General features: G+C 44.1%; 2 protein-coding genes and 1 long non-coding RNA gene across 3 annotated transcripts in view; all 3 read left to right on the top strand.

The window, feature by feature from the left end:
- The window catches only part of LOC132837100 (histone H4), a 1,051,674-nt gene that overhangs the window by 65,409 nt on the left and 965,374 nt on the right, over nt 1-20,891 (top strand). The gene's annotated exons all lie outside the window — the stretch shown is intronic.
- On the top strand, nt 576-965 carry LOC132837165 (late histone H2A.L3-like). Its single transcript, XM_060856874.1, has one exon. The coding sequence runs from the start codon at nt 576-578 to the stop codon at nt 963-965; it is 390 nt and encodes a 129-aa protein (XP_060712857.1).
- Nucleotides 3,766-12,552, top strand: LOC132837249 (uncharacterized). The gene is made up of 4 exons (XR_009647466.1): nt 3,766-3,866; nt 5,022-5,105; nt 10,254-10,335; nt 11,978-12,552. It is a non-coding gene; the product is annotated as an uncharacterized LOC132837249 (long non-coding RNA).

The following is a 20,891-nucleotide window of genomic DNA, read 5'->3' as shown; positions in this document are numbered from 1 at the left end:
ACATCGTGTTCGCCATTGATACTGAGCCGGAAGAATGTTGTGTGCTGATTTATCAGCATGCCGGGGTGTTATTGAAATGTGAAGTGAAAAGATAGGTCGCAGGCGGCAGTGTTTGGCTCGTTTTGTTTCAGCCAATTTTCAAGGTTTAATAAAAACCCACTCTCAAGATCAGAAATGGACAAATACAGATCGGCAAATGAGGGAGAGTAAGACCGTGTGAAGTATACATTTGTAAACAAAGTAAATTTAACTTGAGTATTAATGTTTTTTAAATTTACTCAGTTTTTTGTACTTCATTTCTTAGTGTGAAACATAATCCTTTGTTTGGAAATTGGCGGGCTTTTCAAATTTGAAAAAAAGCGGTTGATGATTTGGCGCCGGTACTTTCCGCCCTCCTCCCCGGGCCCTCTCCGGATTGGGGAATGAGGCAGATATCTGATTGGGAATTGAAACAACATTAGGCGGGGCTGAACAATGGGACCAATCAGAAACAGCCGCCGCACCATTCCTCCCGAAGGTATAAGAGGCCGCAATGTGGGCGGAGTGTAGCATTCTCTGTGAAAGTGTCTGTGATCATGTCTGGAAGAGGAAAGGGCAGTGGGAAAGGTCGCGCCAAGGCGAAGTCTCGGTCGTCCCGGGCTGGCCTGCAGTTCCCGGTGGGCCGTGTTCACAGGCTCCTGAGAAAGGGTAACTATGCTGAGCGTGTGGGTGCCGGAGCGCCGGTCTATCTGGCTGCGGTGCTGGAGTATCTGACGGCTGAAATCCTGGAGCTGGCCGGCAACGCGGCCCGGGACAACAAGAAGACCCGCATCATCCCCAGGCACCTACAGCTGGCCGTGCGCAACGACGAGGAGCTCAACAAGCTGCTGGGAGGGGTGACCATCGCTCAGGGCGGGGTGCTGCCTAATATCCAGGCCGTGCTGCTGCCCAAGAAAACTTCCGCTGCTGGATCCGCTAAAAAGTAAAGGGATCATTCTTGAATCTGACAACCCAAAGGCTCTTTTAAGAGCCGCTCACAGCATCAGTGAAAGGAGCTAAACTCGCTGTCAGGTTGATTGTTTTCCTCTTAATGGGGAGAGCCCTCACCTTTGTGCCGGACATAATTAATTCCACACTCCATTTCTTTGGATGTCCTATGAGTTTAGAATGGCGCCATGAATGTCCCCGATCGGGTTTGACCTCACATTACATTCACATTGCCTTTCAGTGCAGTAGGAAGAATAGTGCAGTAACGAGTCAGTCGCTGCAGAATATAGTAAGGAATGGTTCCTGACCCTCTGCGCGCTTCATATTCAGTCTTTTATCCCCTCCCTCTGGGGAGAGAGAGAGAGCGAGCAGATTGAACACCACTAAGGCATTTTTCAGCTGTAAAGGCGGGAATGAGGTAAAGTGAGATTGTCTGAACTTTAGTTTCGTAATCGAAAAAGCAATGAACGTGTACGTAGTCGTGCATGCTCCTCTGGATAACCTCCTGCTTTTTTATAGGTGATGGCGGGCATTTTCAAATTTGAAAATAAGCCGTTGATCTCTTGGCGCCATTTTTCCCCTTTTCTCTCCTGCCTCCACCTCACCCCAAGCCATGTTAACGCAAAGGGAGTCAATGAGGAGATGGAGATTTTCCAGAAATATCTAACGCAATACTAAGATTTGATGTTAAAATCACATTTCTTATTACTATATTTTCAGACATTCCGCAATCCCTGAATGAAGATTCATTAGTTGCAAATTCACTGCCAATAGAAATGCTAACTTCTGATAGAAATACGAATGTCGCCTATTGCTTCCTGCTCTCTCAGGATGAGCAACCGAACTCATATCTGCCGTGAATCAATCGAAAGCCCGCCGATTGAAACACCTTAAAAGTTAATACAGTGTACACGGATAAAATTACAGAACCACACTTTATCAAAACATTTTTATTTCATCCAGATTACTTGCCCGAAGACGATTTGTAATCGCTGCCTGAACGGGCAGATGGAATGACCGAGCAAGATAACATGTCCACAGGCTCCTAGAAACAAAACTGAGCCGAATATCATGCCTCGGAAATATGAATACTGCAATATGTAACATTAATGTCTGGATTCCAAAATAAGTTTTTACAAATTACTATTCATGGCATGGACAGCCAAGTACGCATTGATATTATTACCGAGCTCGACAGGTCTTCCCGAGAAAGAGGAACGAAGGTTACGGGGAGCAGACACGAGAGTAAGTTTGAGAAATATCAGCCATGATCGAATGGAAGAACAAACTGGATGGGCAGAATGGCCTAATGCTGCTGTATCTTACAATTACAAATGACGACGCGATTCTTTCCATGGACTGACCGGGTTGCAGAACAGTAGAGTCTCGATTGGCCGAATAGCTTCTTAGCTATACTGGAGGAATACTTGCCACGGTAAAATCATTGGCCACGGTAGGCAGCAACAAAGTGAACCGACCATTCTGAATGTTCGCTGCCGTACCGCAAAACAAGGTATTAGGACATTTTTTGGAATCGAAATAATTTTAAAATTGCGATATATGTGAAATAACTGGCAACATCACACCGTGCCCTTCGTATGCGATGCCTTCCCCGTCCTCAGGTCTCCTCCGCTCTCTCTCGGTGGGTTTGGGTGGCTCTGAAAAGAGCCTTTGGATTCGCCATAAAAGGGTCGCTTTATACTCAGCCGCCGAATCCATAGAGAGTGCGACCCTGGCGTTTCAGAGCGGATTTCTGGATTAGAGTGGTGCTGGAAAAGCTCACTCCAGCCCCAACTGTATCTGGGACGGAACCTTTTCTTCCCAAAGCTACCTGTCCCTGTCCAGAGGAGCGCATGCGTGAGGCCCTCCCCCAGCGCTGCCATTGAGGAGCATTTACTCAGTGAGTGCAAGAGGTTTGTTTGAAACAGACCGCAATGGAGAGATCAGCGCCCAGGGAAGCGAGGGAACAGCAGGCTCCTTCCAGCAGCACATCGGGATGGGAGCCTGGGACACAGAGGGGGCTCCGAGACCGGGATTGATTCGGGGTGAGTTCAGGGAGAACCGGGGGCTGTTTGTAAGAGGCCGAGCGGAGCAGGAACTGGTCCCGGAACTTGGAGTGACTGGGCTGGGGGGGGGGGAAGAGAGAGGCCTTTCTCGGGCTGTGTGTGGGCCTGCTGAGGGAGGCAGAGCGGGAAGAAACTGCTGTGGGACATTCTTGGGGTTTACAATCCTCTGAACCCTGTTTTAAGTTAATTCTGTTTCCCGCTGTTCCTTGAGGTTGTGTGGACCAACTAGGAATGTGATACTCTAGCAAAAGGACATACACTGGGGTCTTGATAAAATCATTAGAAATACCGCCGTTTTTCCTATTTCCAACAGGTAGTTGGGGAGTTGGATGTTGAACTGTGTAAGCCTGCTGGTAGTTGAGTATTCCCATTCATGGTGCTGGGCAGTTGTTGCTCAGTTTCTGGATCTTACTCAATTGGTATCAAGTTAAAAACCACACAACACCAGGTTCTCGTCCAACAGGTTTTTTTTGGAAGCACCTCGTGTTGTGTGATTTTAACATTGTACACCCCAGTCCAACACCAGCAGCTCCAAATCAATTGGTATTGAATCAAATGAAAAACAAACACAATCTCCAGACAAGGAGCAGCTTAGGGGAATAATGGAATCAGATCCGTGGTTCTGACTAAGATTAAAGAAAAAAGCAATGCAAATCCCAATGAAGATGCAATGACTGTGACATTGATCAGTTCAATATTATCAGGCTGGCCTCATGTTCATTTACAGGTGATGTTTCTGTATCTTCCTCCAGAAAAACACCTGAGGGACTAAGACGCTGTAATACTTCCTCAGTTCAAAGCACAGAGTGACCAGCTGCCTCTAACAAACAGAAGGTATGTAGCCCATTGACGTTTACACACCAGTGTTGAAGATAGATAAACTGAATCCTCATCCAAAATAGACATGAAGGAACAGCATTAAAATCTGCTATTATTAAGAGCATTTTCAAAGTTACAACGAAGGTAGACAAATAGGCCACATTGTTGCATCGTTTCAACAAGCATCCATGAAGGAGGGGTTAAGTACAGAGATGGAGGGAAACTGTGCTCACCGACAGGGCAAGAGTTACCGAAGAGTCGTCGAGTCATAGAGACGTATAGCATGGAAACAGACCCTTCGGTCCAACTTGTCCATGCCAACCAGGTATCCTAACCTAATCTAGTCCCTTTTGGCAACATTTAGCCCATCTCCCTCTAAACCCTTCCTATTCCTATTGTTAAAGTACAGATTTGAGACAGCCTGGGGAATCCCTTACGGACTCAGACCTATCAGCCTCACTTGCTTTGTCCGGGAGATCATATTCTTTGGTAGTCTGGAATAAAAACCTCTTACAGCAGTTTAGTTTAATTTTAGCCTTCCCCTTTATTTACCAATCGTATCAGTGTTACAACATAACATTGACACCTATAAGCCAGGCTAGCAGAGGTTCTAAAACCCTAGAAAAGTAGGATACGAGCTCTTCCTTTAAAAGTCCTCACAGACTACTCCACTCTTCTGTCTCAAACTGGCTTCCTTTTTCCAAACGTTTACAAAAAACACTGCATGTTCTTAATTAGACAGACCGTGGAAAAGCAACAAATCGTAAGGAAGAGAAGTTAATGAACAGGTCTGCATGCGCTTAACTGATCACTCCTGTAGGCCCTTAGCCATCCATCAAGTGGGAGAAACAGATCTAGCCGAGTCACTGCCTGTTGGTGAGGTAAGTCCCTATCATGAAGAGGTACCAGTCTAAACTAAGTGGGAGAGGGCATAAGGTCATATTTCATTGTTTTACAAAATGGCATCTTAGTGAGGAGGGCAAGCTTTGACTATAATGGCTTTCTGACAGATTGTGTCAGAATCTCTTCAATGATCAGTTTAGAATAGTTTTTAAGCTAGGAGCAGACTCCTGCTTTTTATCTTAAATACAGAATCATTCTGTACCTGAGGCTGAAAGGTTACATTTTAAATTATTCATTAATCCCAAATTAAACATGCTTTCTTTTCAGGGTTGTGATCCAAATTCAAAGAAGACAGAAGATCTGACGAGTTAGAATTGACAGTGGGGCAGTCCTGGCGTGTACGAACACCAAGTAAGCTAAAGCGTCATCAATATTGCACTTTAGAGTTTGCATTTCATAATCAGCAATGGCTACTCAAAATCATCATGAAGTCTAAAAATGCAAAGAAATTCAAAACATTCATCTCTCTCTCTCTCTTTCTCTCTCCCCCTCTCCACATACACATACATGTAATAAGAATCCATTATAATTGGTAGGACCTGACTGTTTATTGCAAGGCTTTTGACATGCTTCTGAGATGATACAAAGTTTCCGAGATCACAATCAAACACTGTCATTAAATTCATAAGTTAACAACTGTGAATGTTATCACTGTGTCTTTTTTTTTTACATAGATTCATTGATGTTAAGGCAAATGTTCTTAATTGCTTTAGAGCATCCTGTTATCACTTGGTGAGAACAGATTTTTTTTTACCTTCTGCACATCCTAGGTTCCCCCTTTTGTGGCCTGATGCCTCCTTGCCTGCCCTGTTGATGTTCTTGTGTTCTATAATTCAACATTACATTTAGTCTAAGTATTAAAGGACATGTTTTAAGGCTTTCTCATTATACCCACTCAGATGCGTTTTAAATGTTGTAATTTTACCAGGCTCCTCCACTTCTCCATGGGCCTTATGATTTTATAAACTTTTATAAGGTCACTCTCCAGGGAATACAGTTCCAGCCTGTTCAACCTCTGCCTAAAGTTCAAATTCTCCAACTGGGATGAAGCATATTTACATGGAGTTCATCTGTGACTGATAAGGACAGAATTAATCATTTACTGAATAGTTGTCACATATAGAGATGACACTTAAATAATGTGAATTTCAAGCAGACAATCTATGCAGATAGCTCAAGCACTACTTGCAACACATCCTTTCTATAACCCACTGGCAATACAGCTTGACAAACGTCTGCCCATTTCTCATCTGCCTGATTATGTGATGGTCTCCATTTCCTCATTAAGACATCATTTTTAAGATAATAACAATCAGGGACACATTTGGATTCATTTGTGTTTGCCTTATGATACAATTGCTTTAAATTTTCAACTTTCTGCTGTAACTCAATTAATTTACCTGAGCTAAAGTGTCCGCTTTGTAATCTATCTGTTCCTGGTTTGTCTCAGCCATCTGATCAAACAGGGTCTCTGCTAATTTCCCTTCAACTTTCTTATCTGACTCTTTGATCTTTCCTGTTTCAACTGGTGACTTTGTGACCTCGTTACCACACAGTCAGGAAACATCCCAGGATACGTGTCCTGCAATAGTTCAGTTGCTGGAATTTCCATTGGCTTTTCAACCACAGTAGGCAGCACTCCTACCAGTGAATTAGCAACATCATTAGCATGGACCAATGGTATTCCTGGAGCTGATAGTTTGTCCAGTACTCCTACTATGACTTCTCCCCTCTTCACTTGACACTCTAACCTCACTTCTGACAATTGAGCATTTCTTATGTCAATGTGAATTCCCGTTACTCGTACCTTTTCTGGCAATAGTCCTTCCGAGATACATATATCCTCATCTTTTAGCATCACAGATTGAGAGGATCCTTGTATCTCTGAATATTGTTACCTCTTTATCTGCTGTGCCTGGCCTATGCGAGTAAACTTTACCTTCACGGTGTATGGTTTAAGAAGACCTGGCATTTCCTCCATAAAAAACCTCCAACCAGCTTGTACATTCTGGTGCAGCTTTCTAGTCTCCACAGTACTCTCTGTTACCACTCCAACAAAATTCACTGGCTTATCCTGACTTCTGGCTTCTTGGTGCTTTCCCTAACCCATCAACACTGATTTCATGTGGCCTACTTTATTGAAAACATCAGAGCTTTTTCACTTCTCTTTCCCCTTCAAGGGTTTCCTTTTCCCCCTGTAGTAAATCATCCTTATGATCTTTACAGAGATCTACTTTCCCCTTTCCATGTGAGAATTTGTCTTACCCACAATTATTATCCCTCATGGATTGAAACTGATTTTGGCTGCCCAATTTTGATTTATTGATCAACTCAATCATCAGCCATTTCTGATGCCAGTCTTGCTGGTTTAACTCTCTGCTCTTCCACATGAGTTCTCATTACTTCAGGAAGTGAATTTTTGAACTCCTGTCTAAGTGCTAATTTCCACAGTTCAAACTCCCTCTTTCTTCTTTTCCTCTCTTTCCTTTTCTTTTCCTTCTCCTTCTTTTCTGCTTTTAATCGTAATTCAAACTGTTTCATTTCTGTTGCCCTTTCCTTGACTTTTGCCTCTAACTCAATTCATTTTCAATTGAATGTTAGCCATCTCTAAAGCTTCTGATGGCATTTCCAGCAAATTTAAGTGTTGAGTTATTAATATCATTGTTGCCCTTTTCCTTGTGGAATGAGGCAGGTTGAGCTCCAGCTTGTCGGCTAATTCCAGCAGCTTGGCATTAATCACTTTTTGCAAAAGTCTGAAGTCACTTCTTCCACCCCCAGAAAACTCTTGATGACTCAAAGAGCCATTGCTATCCCAAACACTGTTTCCTGATGAAGGGCTGATGCCCAAAACATTGATTCTCCTCCTCCCCAGATGCTGCCTGACCTGCTGTGCTTTTCCAGCACCACACTCTATTCTCTGATCTCCAGCATCTGCAGTCCTCACTTCCTCCAAGTACTGTTTAAACCAATTAAATTCAACACTCGGAACAAAAGACGCTAATGCTTACCACTTGCTGCCTGTCAGTCCAACAAACCAAATCCCAAATCAGAACTAGAGAATAAATTCTGCAAACAGCCCCCAATCTGTTATAGAAAAGGCCTGACCCCCATCCCCACCCCCCACTCCAAACATTTCAAGAAAGTAACCCAGACCCTAACTTTGCACATTGTTTTAAGTGGGTGTAACGAAGATATTCCAGGATGGTGCAGCTGGTCAAACCAGTAGTTTTAAACCAAATAGTTTAATTTACAAATTTACTGAATGATACACAAACAAAAGAGAACAGAATACTAAACAACTTAAAAATCCAAAAAGTAACTGATTAGACCAACTTATTGATGGTGTTCCCAACATTTACAACAATCCCCACAAACACCCTTTGGCACAAAAGGTAAAATCAAACACAGGATCTTACAGGAGAGATGTCAGAGAGAGAGTACCAGCATGGACCGGCTTCTTCGGGTTCAGCAACCTTTTCAACTGCCTGACTGCTTTCAGTCAATAGCCAGACAGCCAAAAGCCGAATCAAACCAGAGAAAAGCGGAGCTGGGAAAACTGGGTGACTCCCCTTTCATTGTACAAGTGTTCTTTTTAAAAATGTGGAAGCCTTTTGCCTGAGGCATTACCTGTTAGCTACAATTAAAATGTCCCTAAAACCCATCAACTCTGACTTTTTGGAACCTGCGTCTTTTACAAGCTTGTTAAAGGAGCAGCAGCAGCATCACAGCAGACTGCTCCAAGAAGTAATACCCCGAGGGATACAGGGTAATGTGTTGAATTGAATCCAAAGTTGGCTCCATCACAGGAAAGAAAGGATAATGGTCAATGGTGGCCCTTGTGAATGGAAAGCTGTTACAAGAGGTGCTCTGCACGGCTCAGTGTTGGGACGTCTGCTGTTTGTTTAATCCATTAATGATTTGGAGTTGCATACGTTGGGCAAATTTGTGAAATTTGCAGATGACACAAAAATTGGCCATGTAGTGGATAGTGTGGAGGATAGCTGTAAGCTCCTAAACTCTATAGATGGTTGGTGGAGTGGGCAGGAAAGTGGCAGATGGAGTTCAGCTCTGATAAGTATGAGGGAATGCATTTTGGGAAGTCAGAGAGTAAATGGGAATAGACAAGAAATGGGAATGTACTGAGGGGGCAGGTGAAGTGAGAGATCTTAGTGAGCAAGTGCACAGGTCCCTAAAGATAGAAGGGGCTGTAAAGAAGGCATATGTAATGCTGTCCCTCATTGGCAGAGGGGTGAATACAAAAATAGGGAAATAATAATGAAACTATATGAGGCACTGGTGGCTACAACAGGAATATTGTTATTGCTCTGGGGAGAGTGTAGAGGAGATTTACAAGAATGTTGCCAGGGCTGGTGAATTGTAGCTATCGGGAGAGATTGGAGAGGTTTGGGTTGTATTCCTTGGAACAGGGGTGCCATGATTAGGGAATACAGGGTGACCCCTGTACCCGCAGGTCCTGTTGTCGTGGTTTCACTTAACACATGAAGGGGAATGTTCCAGAGCCAGCATCCAGGAGGCTGCTGGGAAGGTATACTTCCCATTTAAATTAAGGGTTCGCACCTATCTACAGTTTTGAGTTTCCGCCATAGGTCCTGGAACATTACCCCCACTGGGGAGGGGGTTGAGGGGGGGGGGGGGGGGTGTTGGTGGTGGACAGTACTATTGAGTGAGCTACCTGAAGGAGCAGCACTCAAAGTGTGCACTTCCAAATTAACCTGTTGAACTATAACCTGGTGTTGAGTGATTTTTAACTAACTAGTGACAGGGAGCCATTAGACAGGAGGAACCTGTTTCCTTTGACAGTGAGTTCAAAAATGTGTTTTTTTTTAATGGAGAGAGTGGTGGGTATCTGGAATTCGCTGCCTGATTTGGTGGCGTAGGCAGAGATCTTACATATTTTTAAAACAAAAATTCCCTGGAACTGCATCTCAACTATTGTAACCTGCAAGGTTACGGGCTGTGGCAGGAAAGTGGGATGAGAAAGGGCACCTGAGTGTGTTGGCATTGGCATCGACAAGATGGGCTGAATGCCCAGCCCCACCGATGCTGTACTATTTTTATGGTTCTTTGGCAATGAATGAGACCAGACCAGTCCCTGCTGTGTGAATATGTAAATATATTTACCATATACTGAAAGTTACAGTTTGATAACTACACCCACACATTCACCAAGCAGGAACTGACAGGTATAGATCAATAACTAAACTCACATATCCACATACTGACTTGCATCAGATGGCCCCATTCATGGAGCTGTATGGGTGTTGTTTAGTTTCTGAATCTCACTCAACTGGTGTTAGAATTTTAAGAAAAAATGGACAAGGAGCAGCTCGGAGCAGGAGTGGAATCAGACCCATGGTTCTGTTTAAATTTCCGGCTTTAAACAAAAAATCCTAATGATCACTAACTGAATGTGACATTGATGTTACCAATCACAACTGATGTGGATTTACAGAAGGTATCTCTTCTGTCTTCCTCCAGGCAAGTACTCAAAGGACCAAGACAATGTAATATTCCCTCGGTACAGAGCCAAGTGTGACCAGCTGCTTCCAACAAACAGCAGGTATGTTACTGCTGTCAGAGTGAAGAACATCCTTTCCAGTCACAGAGTGGATTGAGTCAGGTTCACATTGAGCTCCATTTCCAGACAGACATGTTCAAACCAAGAGTCAAACACCACCAAGGAAATAGAAGTTTATATTTTTTATCTATATTCTCAATGCAATGCTACCCAGTTCCAATCAACTTGAGTGAATCCTCATCCGAAAGATACATTGCATTAAATCTGAACATCGAACGGTACAGCACAGGAATGGGTCCTTCAGCCCAAGATGTTGTGTCGAATACGATACCAAATGGAATTAATCCCCTCTGCCTGCCCTTGGTCCATATGCCTCCATTTCTTGCATGTTAGTTTGCTTATTTTAAAGTCCCTTCAATCCTTCATTGTATCTGCTTCCATCACCACCCCTGGCAGTGTGTTCCACTCCTACCACTCTCTCCGTTAAAAGAAACTGCACCTTAGGTATCCTTTGAACTTTCCCCATCTCACCTTATATGCATGCTTTTTAGCTTTAGACATATTTCAACTTGTAGAAAAAGATTCTGACCATCAACCTTAACCATGCATCTCAACTTTATAGACTTCTGGATATAGGTTTGCTGGCTGAACTGGAAGGTTTGTTGTCAGATGTTGCCTCACCACACTAGGCAACATCATCAGTGAGCCTCCGGATGAAACACTGGAGGTATGGCCCGCTTTCTATTTGTGTGTAGCTTTCCTTGGGTTGGTGATAGCATTGCCTGTTCATTTTCTCAGGGGGTCGTAAATTGGATCCAAGTCAATGTGGTGATGGAGTTCTGGTTGGAATGCTTCTGGGAATTCTCATGCGTGTCTCTGTTTGGCCTTTCCTAGGATGGATGTGTTCTCCCAGTCTAAGTGGTGTCCTTCCTCATCTGTATGTAAAGATATGAGTGAGAGTGGGTCATGTCCTTTTGTGGCTAGTTGTGGCTAGTTTTCTGCCTGTTTGTCCAATGTAGTGGACACATAAATAGAAAGCAGGCCAAACCACCAGTGCTTCATCCGAATATTGTTACCAAGAACGGTGACAAAACATCTGAAAACAGAACTTCTAGCCCAGCAAGAAAACCTAGATCCAGAACCTCAATCTGAGCTACAACTCTTGCCAAAAATTTTATAGACTTCTATTAAGTCTGCCCTCAGCCTCTGCTGCTCAGAAGAAAACTCCCCAAGTTTTTCTAGCTTCTCTTTATAGCTCATACCCTCCAGACAACATTCTGGTAAACCTCTTATGCACCCTCTCTGAATCCTCCACGTCCTTCTTGTAATGTGGTGACCATTACTGGACCCCGTCCAGTGTATCACATCCTTATGATAGTGCCGAGGTTGGAACAGCACACATGGAATCACCAAAGTCCTGTCACACTCCAGCATCACCTTCCCGCTTCTATATCCGTATGGCTCACCACAGGAGCAGGCGGGACTTGAACCCTGCCCTCCTGGTTCAGAGATAGGGACATGATCACTTTGCCGCCAGATTTCTAACTTGCAGGCCTTGAACTGCTGGCGATTCCCATTTTCCTCTGAGACTCACTGCTACCCGTACCCCAACTGACCTCCCCTTCCCCTTCAGCTTCTTGCTCCCACTCGATTCCAATTTCATTCCAATATCATTCCATTGCAGGATTCGAAGACTGACCTTGATGATTGTTGTATCACATACGCCAGACTGAACCTCAGCGAGCCCTCGCAGGAAGAAGATGGAGGGGACGGAAACGTTTATATGAATATTCTATGGAAGTAAGAAGCAAGAAGACAGATTGGTTGAGGGGTGTTGATTCGATTCAGTGCACCGTCCAGAGAAGCGATACAATGTACCTGCTGTGTACAGATAACAAACCTCTTAACTTTATGTTGGAAACTGTGTTTCACAAGGCATTTTCTTCCGGGGAAGCTACTTTCACGTCAATGGGGGCCATGAAAAAGAAATAAACAAAAGGAAAGTACAGGAAAGGAACAGGCCCTTTGGCCCTCCAAGCCTGTGCTGACCATCATGCCCTAACCAACCTCAAAACATAAACACAGCTCATGGCTTTATTTGGTCTTTATCCCACTATTCCCTCCCTGTTCATGTGATCTCACAGATACCTTTTAAAAGTGCCTGCGTCCACCATCACTTCTTGCAATGCTTTTCAGGTTCCCACTACTCACTGCATGAAATGCTTCTCTTTCACATCTCCCTTAAATTCCACCCCCCCCCCCCCCCCCCCCCCCCCCCGATCACCTTGAATCTGTGCCCGCTTGTAAATTAAAACATCAACCCTGCAAAAAAGCCTTTGACAATCTACCCTATCTGCCTGTCATAATTTTGGAGGCTTCCATTAATGTCGTGATCCTTCCGCCGGGAAGGAAATGTTTCATCCTGTTTACCTTTTCTAAGCCTGTCATCATTTTGTACATCTCAAACAAGAAGCAGTTGGCAATTCCAAAATGTCCTTGAACCAATCGACTTGCTCAGCCAGAGGCAGTGAAGTGTTTGCAAAGGGTTAGGAGCAAGTGCAGAGCCGACTAAGGAGGCAGATTTCATTCCCTTAAGGAAAATCACAGACAGGAACAGGAGAAGGCCATTCGGCCCCTTGAGCCTGCTCAGCCATTCAATAGCATTGTGGCTGATGCCCCATTCCTCACGCTCACCTTCCTGCACTTAACATGTAACCCTCAATTCCCCGACTGATCAAGAATCTATCAATCCCAGCCTTAAACCTGCTCCCTGTCCCCACACACAGCTCTCTCTGGCAAGGAGTTCCAAAGACTCTCATCCTTCTGAGAGAAGAAATTCCTCCTCACCTCAGTCTTCAACTTTGAACCAGATGGTTGTTTGTTTCTAACAACAGTCATCATTAGAGTCTTAACTCTAGATCTGTTTTTGTTTAAAATCGCATTCCAAATCCACCACCTGCCACAGCAAGAATCACATTCACATCTGCAGGGCATACCCTGGGGAGCTGAAAACATAGGATTTTGCTTCCCCATTATTTCAGAAACTGAAAGTGAATCTCAACTAAATTGAGATTGGAATTAATTGCCCACACCATTGAGCTAAGCATTAATATCACCAGAATCTGTACAGTGTGGAAAGAGACCATTCAGTCCATCCAGTCTGCCCCAAGCCAGTGAAGAGCATCCCAAACAAACCCTGACCCTACCCCCGTAACCTTGCATTAACCATGGCCATTCCCCTTAACCTTCACATCATAGAATCCTACAGTGTGGAAGCTAATCTTCCACACTGACCCTCTGAATAGAATCCTACCCCATCCATATAACCTTGCATTTCCCATGACTAACCTTCCTAGCCTGCATAGCCCTTACACTATGGGCAACTTAGCATGGCCAATCCATCTAAACTGCATATCTTTGGACTTTGGGAGGAAACCGGAGCACCTGGAGAAAACCCATGCAGCAAAGGGGAGAATGTGCAAACTCCCAATAAACAGTCACCTGAGGCTGGAATTGTTCCTGGGTTCCTGGCGCTGTGAGACAGCAATGCTAACCACTGAGCCACTGTGCTACCCAATGTTTTTGCCACTGGCCATGCAGGGGTTGGTTAGCTCAGTTGATTCTATGGTTGGCTTACAATGTATCGTCACGCTGACAGCATGCAGTTCAACTGCTGCTCTGGTCGAGATTGCTGTGAATGATCATTCCCTGTGCCTTTGATGTGTTGCCCCTCAGATTAAACCATAAAACAGTTGTTGGTTTTTCTCGCTCTTTCTCCACCACACCTCTCTCTCCCTCTCTCTAATGTGAGAGAATGGTGACTTTACATTAACTGCCTGCTATAAACATAACTTTGCTGATTAAAAATTAACTGCCCTATTTTCACTGCAAAATAACTGAAGTGTTTCATTCCTGCAGCACCATTACAGTGACCGGTATAAATAAAAGACGAGACATTTTATTCTTTTTTTCTTCAAAAAACTCAATCAAGTTGTGAGACATGATTTCCCATGCACAAAGCCATGTTGACTATCCTTAATCAGCCCTTGCCTTTCCGAATACATGTACATCCTGTCCCTCAGGATTCCCTCCAACAACTTTGCCCTCCACTGACATCAGGCACACTGGTCTATAGTTCCATGGCTTGTCCTCACCACCCTTCTTAAACAATAGCACCACATTTGCCAACGTCCAGTCTTCTGGCACCTCACCTGTGAGTATTGATGATACAAATATCTCAGCAAGAGGCCCTGCAATCACTTCCCTAGCTTTGCACAGAGTTCTCGGATACACTTGATCAAATCCTGGGGATTTATCCACCTTTATGTACTTCAAGACCTCCAGCACTTCCTCTTCTGTAATATGGACATTTTGCAAGGTGTCACCATCTATTTTGCTACTTTCTACACCTTCCATATCCTTTTCCACAGTTAATCCGTGGCAGATGATTAACTTGGCTGGATTTTTTTTCCCACCTGATGGTTAGCTCAAGGCCTGATCAGTCAAGTGCACACAGACCTGTCAATTAACTTTCCTTTCTTACGAATTATTGTCTTTCACTGTTATCTGTCTAATTAAGAACATGCAATGTTTTTGTAAACTTTTGTATAAAGGAAGCCACTTTGTATCAGTGAATCGGAGTAGCCTGCTGGGGCACTTGAAGAGCTGGTAGCCTACTCTCCTTGGTTATTAGAACCTAGTTAGTTTAGCTTTAAGTATCAGTGATGCTACTAGTGAATAAAGAGGATGACTAAAATTAAACTAAACTGTCTATAAGAGGCTTTTATTCCAGATTTCCAAAGAGTACGATCTCCGGAATGAACAAAGAGAGAGGATTTAGAGGTCTGAGTCCACAAGGGATTCCCTGGGTCGTCTCAAATCTGTACTTTAACAGTCTCACAATCTTGATTGAGTTTTTTGAGGAAGTAACAAAGAGGATTGATGAGGGCAGAGCTGTAGATGTGGTCTATATGGACTTCAGTAAGGCACTCGAATAAGGCATGGGAGACTGATCAGCAAGGTTAGATCTCACTGAATACCGGGAGAACTAGCCATTTGGATACAGAACTGGCTCAAAGGTAGAAGACAGAGGGTGGTGGTAGAGGGTTGCTTTTCCTGACTGGAGCCCTGTGACCAGTGGAGTGCCACAAGGATTAGTGCTGAGTCCACTACTTTTCATCATTTAGATAAATGATTTGGATGTGAGCATAAGAGGTGTAGTTAGTAAGTTTGCAGATGACACCAAAATTGGAAGTGTAGTGGACAGCGAAGAGGGTTTCCTCAGATTACAGCAGGATCTTGATCAGATGGGCCAATGGGCTGAGAAGAGGCAGAAGGAGTTTAATTTAGATAAATGTGAGGCACTGCATTTGGGAAAGCAAATCTTAGCAGGACTTGTACACTTCATGGTAAGGTCCTAGGGAGTGTTGCTGAATAAAGAGACCTTGGAGTACAGGTCCATAGCTCCTTGAAAGTGGAGTCGCAGGTAGATTGGATAGTGAAGAAGGCATTTGGTACGCTTTCTTTTATTGGTCAGAGTATTGAATACAGGAATTGGGAGGTCATGTTGCGTCTGTACAGGACATTGATTATGCCACTGTTGAAATATTGCATGCAATTCTGGTCTCCTTCCTATCAGAAAGATGTTGTGAAACTTGAAAGTGTTCAGAAAAGGTTTACAAGGATGTTGCCAGGATTGGATGATTTGAGCTACAGGGAGAGGCTGAACAGGCTGGGGCTGTTTTCCCTGGAGCATCGGAGGCTGAGGGGTGACCTTGTAGATGTTTACAAAATTTTGAGCAGCATAGATAGGATATATATACAAAGCCTTTTCCCTGGGGCTGGGGAGTCCAGAATTAGAGGGCATAGGTTTAGGGTGAGGGGAAAAGATATGAAAGGGATCTAAGGTGTAACTTTTTCACACAGAGGGTGGTACATGTATGGAAGAGCTGCCAGAGCAAGTGGTGGAGGCTGGTACAATAGCAACATTTAAGAGGCATTTGGATGGGTATATGAATAGGAAGGGTTTGGAGGGATATGGACCGGTTGTTGGCTGGTGGGACTAGATTGGGTTGGGATATCTGGTTGGCATTGGCAAGTGGACTGAAGGGTCTGCCCACCTGCCCAGCATCCTGCCCATATCCCTCCATACCCTTCCTATTCATATACCCATCCAAATGCCTCTTAAATGTTGCAATTGTACCAGCCTCCATCACTTCCTCTGGCAGCTTATTGCATACATGTACCACCCTCTGTTGAAAAAGTTGTCCCTTAGGTCTCTTTTATATCTTTCCCCTCTCACCCTAAACCTATGCCCTCTAGTTCTGGACTTCTCGACCCCAGGGAAAGACTTTGTATATATATATATCCTATCCATGCCCCTCAAAATTTTGTCAACCTCTTTAAGGTCACCCCTCAGCCTCCGACGCTCCAGAGAAAACAGTCCCAGCCCGTTCAGCTTCTCCCTGTAGTTCAGATCCTCCAACCTTGGCAACATCCTTGTAAATCTTTTCTGAACCCTTTCAAGTTTCATAACACCTTTCCAATAGGAAAGAGACCAGAATTGCATGTAATATTCCAACAGTGGCCTAACCAATGTCCTGTACAGCCGCAACATGACCTCCCAACTCCTGTACTCAATACTCCCACTGACACCTCAGTCACCTGCCCTGCCTTATTTCCCAAGAGTAGGTCAAGTTTTGCACCTTCTCTAGTCGGTACATCCACACACTGAATCAGAAAATTGTCTTGTATGCACTTAAGGAATTCCTGTCCATCTAAACCCTTAACACAATGGCACTCCCAGTCTATGTTTGAAAGTTAAAATCCCCCACCATAACCACCCTAATATTCTTACAGATAGCTGAGATCTCCTTACAAGTTTGTTTCTCAATTTCACTCTGACTATTAGAGGGTCTATAATACAGTCCCAATAAGGAGATCATCCCTTTCTTATTTCTTAGTTCATCTAGCATTCCCTTTCCTTTCACCCTAACAGGAATATACTTTCTCTGGACTCTCGTTATCTCATTTCTGAAGGCTTCCCATTTTCCAGCTCTCCCTTTACCTGTGAACATCTGCCCCCAGTCAGCTTTTGAAAGTTCATGCCTAATACCATCAAAATTGGCCTTGCTTCAATTTAGAACTTCAACTTTTAAATCTGTCCTGTCCTTTTCCATCGCTATTTTAAAACTAATAGAATTATGGTCGCTGGCTCCAAAGTGCTCCCCCACTGACACCTCAGTCACCTGCCCTGTTTTATTTCCCCATAGTACGTCAAGGTTTGCACTTCTCTAGTAGGTACCTCCATATACTGATTCAGAAAATTTTCTTGTACACACTTAACAAATTCCTCTCCATCTAAACCCTTAACACTATGGCAGTCCCAATCTAGGTTTGGAAAGTTAAAATCCCCTACCATAACCACCCTATTAATCTGACAGATAACTGAGATCTCCTGACAAGTTTGTTTCTTAATTTCCCTCTGACTATTGGGGGGTCTATAAAACAACCCCAATAAGGTGATCATCCCTTTCTTATTTCTCAGTTCCACACAAATAACTTCCCTGGATGTATTTCCGGGATTATCCTCCCTCAGCACAGCTGTAATGCTATCCCTTATCAAAAACACCACTCCCCCTCCTCTCTCGCCTACCTTTCTGTCCTTCCTGTGGAATTTGTTTCCTGGAACATTAAGCTGCCAGTCCTGTCCATCCCTGAGCCATTTTCTGTCATTGCTTTGATATGTCTGTCCTATGTTCCTAACCAAGCCCTGAGTTCATCTGCCCTCCCTGTTAGGCTGCTTGCATTGAAATAAATGCAGGTTAATTGATCAGTCCTACCTTGTTCTCTGCTTTGTCCCTGCCTGCCCTGACTGTTTGACTCACTTCTGTTCTCAACTGAACTAGTCTCAGATTGATCTCTTTCCTCACTATCTCCCTGGATCCCAACCCCCTACCTTACTGGTTTAAATCCTCCTGAGCATTTCTAACAAATCTCCCTGCCAGTATATTAATCCCCTTCCAATTTAGGTGCAATCTGTCCTTCTTATACTGGTCACGTCTGCCCCAAAAGAGTTTCCAATGATCCACAAATGTGAATTCTTCTCCAGTACACTAGCTCCTCAGCCATGCATTCATCTATTTCTGCGCTCACTAGCTCTTAGTAATAATCCAGATAATATTACTCTCAAGGACATTTTAAAATTCCTGCTAACTCTCTAATCTCCCTTCAGAATCTCAACCTTTTCCCTTCCAATGTCGTTGGTTCCAACATGTACAATGACCTCCTGCTGGCCACTCTCCCCCTTGAGAACATTCTGCACCATCTCGGAGACATCCTTGATCCTGGCACCAGGAACGTAACACATCATTCTGATTTTTTGCTGCTGCCCACAGAAAGTCCCCTAACAAAATTGATCTCTTGGAAAATGACATACCCCTCATTGCATTAGAGCCAGTCCCAATACCATAAACTTGGCTGGTCATGCTACATTCCCCTGAGAATCCATCACCCCATACATTTTCCAAAACAGCATACTTGTTTGAAATGGGGATAGCCACAGAAGATTAGATTAGATTACCTCCAATGTGGAAACTGCCCAACAAGTTCACACCAACCAGCCGAAGCGCAACCCACCCATACCCCTACACTTACCCCTTCACCTAACACTACGGGCAATTTAGCATGGCCAATTCACCTAACCTGCACATCTTTGGACTGTGGGAGGAAACCGGAGCACCCGGAGGAAACCCACGCAGATACGGGGAGAATGTGCAAACTCCACACGGTCAGTCGCCTGAGGCGGGAATTGAACCCCAGTCTCTGGCGCTGTGAGGCAGCAGTGCTAACCACTGTGCCACTGTGCTGCCCACTATACCACCGTGCCACCCACTGTGCCACCATGCTGCCATGCTCTAGCTGCCTACCACTCTTACCTTTCCTGGAGTTAATCCATCTTTGTGACTGTATCTGCGACATTTCCCTCTTCCTACAACTGCCATCCATCACATCCCCTTACTCTTGTAAGTGCCTCATTGCCTCTAAGTGGGTCTCCAACTAATCCATTCAATCTGATAGGATTCGCAACCAACAGCATTTATTGCAAATGTAATCCTCAGTAGCCTGTAAGCTTTCCCTAAACACCCACATCTGACAAGAAGGGCATATCACTCTACAAAAGGCCATTTTTTCCTTCAAAATAGTAGTGCCTTATTCCTCTACAAAACACTGTTCCAGGTTAAATTAAATTTAAAATATAACCATAAGTATTAATCAAGAGACATATCTCAATAAAACATATAATCAAGAAAGAATGGACTCTACTCGCTACTAAAGACTTACTGTAAGGCCATGCTTAAAATAACCACTTAGCTGTTTCTTTGCTGTGTACTCTCCCAAACAAGTTCCTCCAAGATTAGTTGTGAATTTCAGAGTTTGTTAATTTTCCCAGATGCACTCCGATGACCAGCAATACATGAAAGGTGCTGGGGAATCTGGAACTCACTGCCTGTAAGGGTGGGAGAAGCAGAAACTCTCATCACATTGAAAGAAGATTTAGATGTGCACTTGGGACGCCAAGGCTATGGGGCCAAGTACTGGAGAAATGGGATTAGAGAGTAGTCGGTTGGTTGTTTCTGACCAGCACAGACTTGATGGGCTGATGGTCCTTTTTCAGCGCTGTAGACCTCTTGGAAACTATAACTAACTCACTTTGAGATTTGTAGTCTCCATCCAAGATGATATCTAAAAGTAATGTACTTTTGTACATTTCATGTTCAGAGATGAGGGGTTTCTCATCGAAAGAGAGAGAGAGCAGTTTCGGCCAATATTCTCTGGAGTAGGAATGAGCAGAGATCTAACTGAGGGATATAGGATGCTGGAGGCAGTGGGATTGACAAAGGAGATAGAGAGAGGATGTTTCCTCATGTGGGACAATTTAGAACGAGAGGGTCATTGTTTCAGGAGAAGGGGACGGGACAGATTGAAAACAGTGATAGTGAGGAATCGCTTCTCTCCAAGGGAGAGGGGGTGGGAATCTATGGGAATTCACCCTCCAGTGTGTGGGGACATGTCGATACAGTGAATAAATTGAAGGAGGGGCCAGACAGTTTGTTCATCAGTGAGAGGTTAAAGGGAGGGGGGCAGGAAATTAGAGTCAAGGCTGGGATGAGATCAGCCACATCCATATAGAATGGGAGAAGCAGGCTCCCGAGGGCTCCTAGTCCGCATGTTGTGTTGGTTGTCCAGCTGCCTGAACACGTTTTAGTGTGAGTGGCTCATAGCACATGCTCAGAAAGCTCTGAATCTAAGGGCCGAAACTGTGTGATGCGTCACAGTCTATTAGTCACTTAATAACCAACACCATAAGGTATAGCAGCCATTTGGCCCATCAAAATTGCTCCGCCATTCTGTCATAGCTGATATGTTTCTTAACCCCATTCTCCTGCATTCTTTCTGTCACGGTCGATCCTCCTACTGATCAGGGACCCATCTATTAATGACAGCCATCTGCAGTAATGTGTTCCATAGATTCCCCACTGTCTGGCTGAAGAAATTCCTCCTCATCTCTGTTCTAAAGGAAGTTCCCTTCACTCTGA

Source organism: Hemiscyllium ocellatum, chromosome 49, assembly GCF_020745735.1.
Source record: "Hemiscyllium ocellatum isolate sHemOce1 chromosome 49, sHemOce1.pat.X.cur, whole genome shotgun sequence".
NCBI classification, from domain to species: Eukaryota; Metazoa; Chordata; class Chondrichthyes; order Orectolobiformes; family Hemiscylliidae; genus Hemiscyllium; species Hemiscyllium ocellatum.
This window is presented reverse-complemented; position numbering and strand designations above follow the sequence as displayed.

Coding starts and splice junctions, on each gene's coding strand:
- LOC132837165 (XM_060856874.1), top strand. CDS start 576: ATGTCTGGAAGAGGAAAGGGCAGTGGGAAAGGTCGCGCCAAGGCGAAG.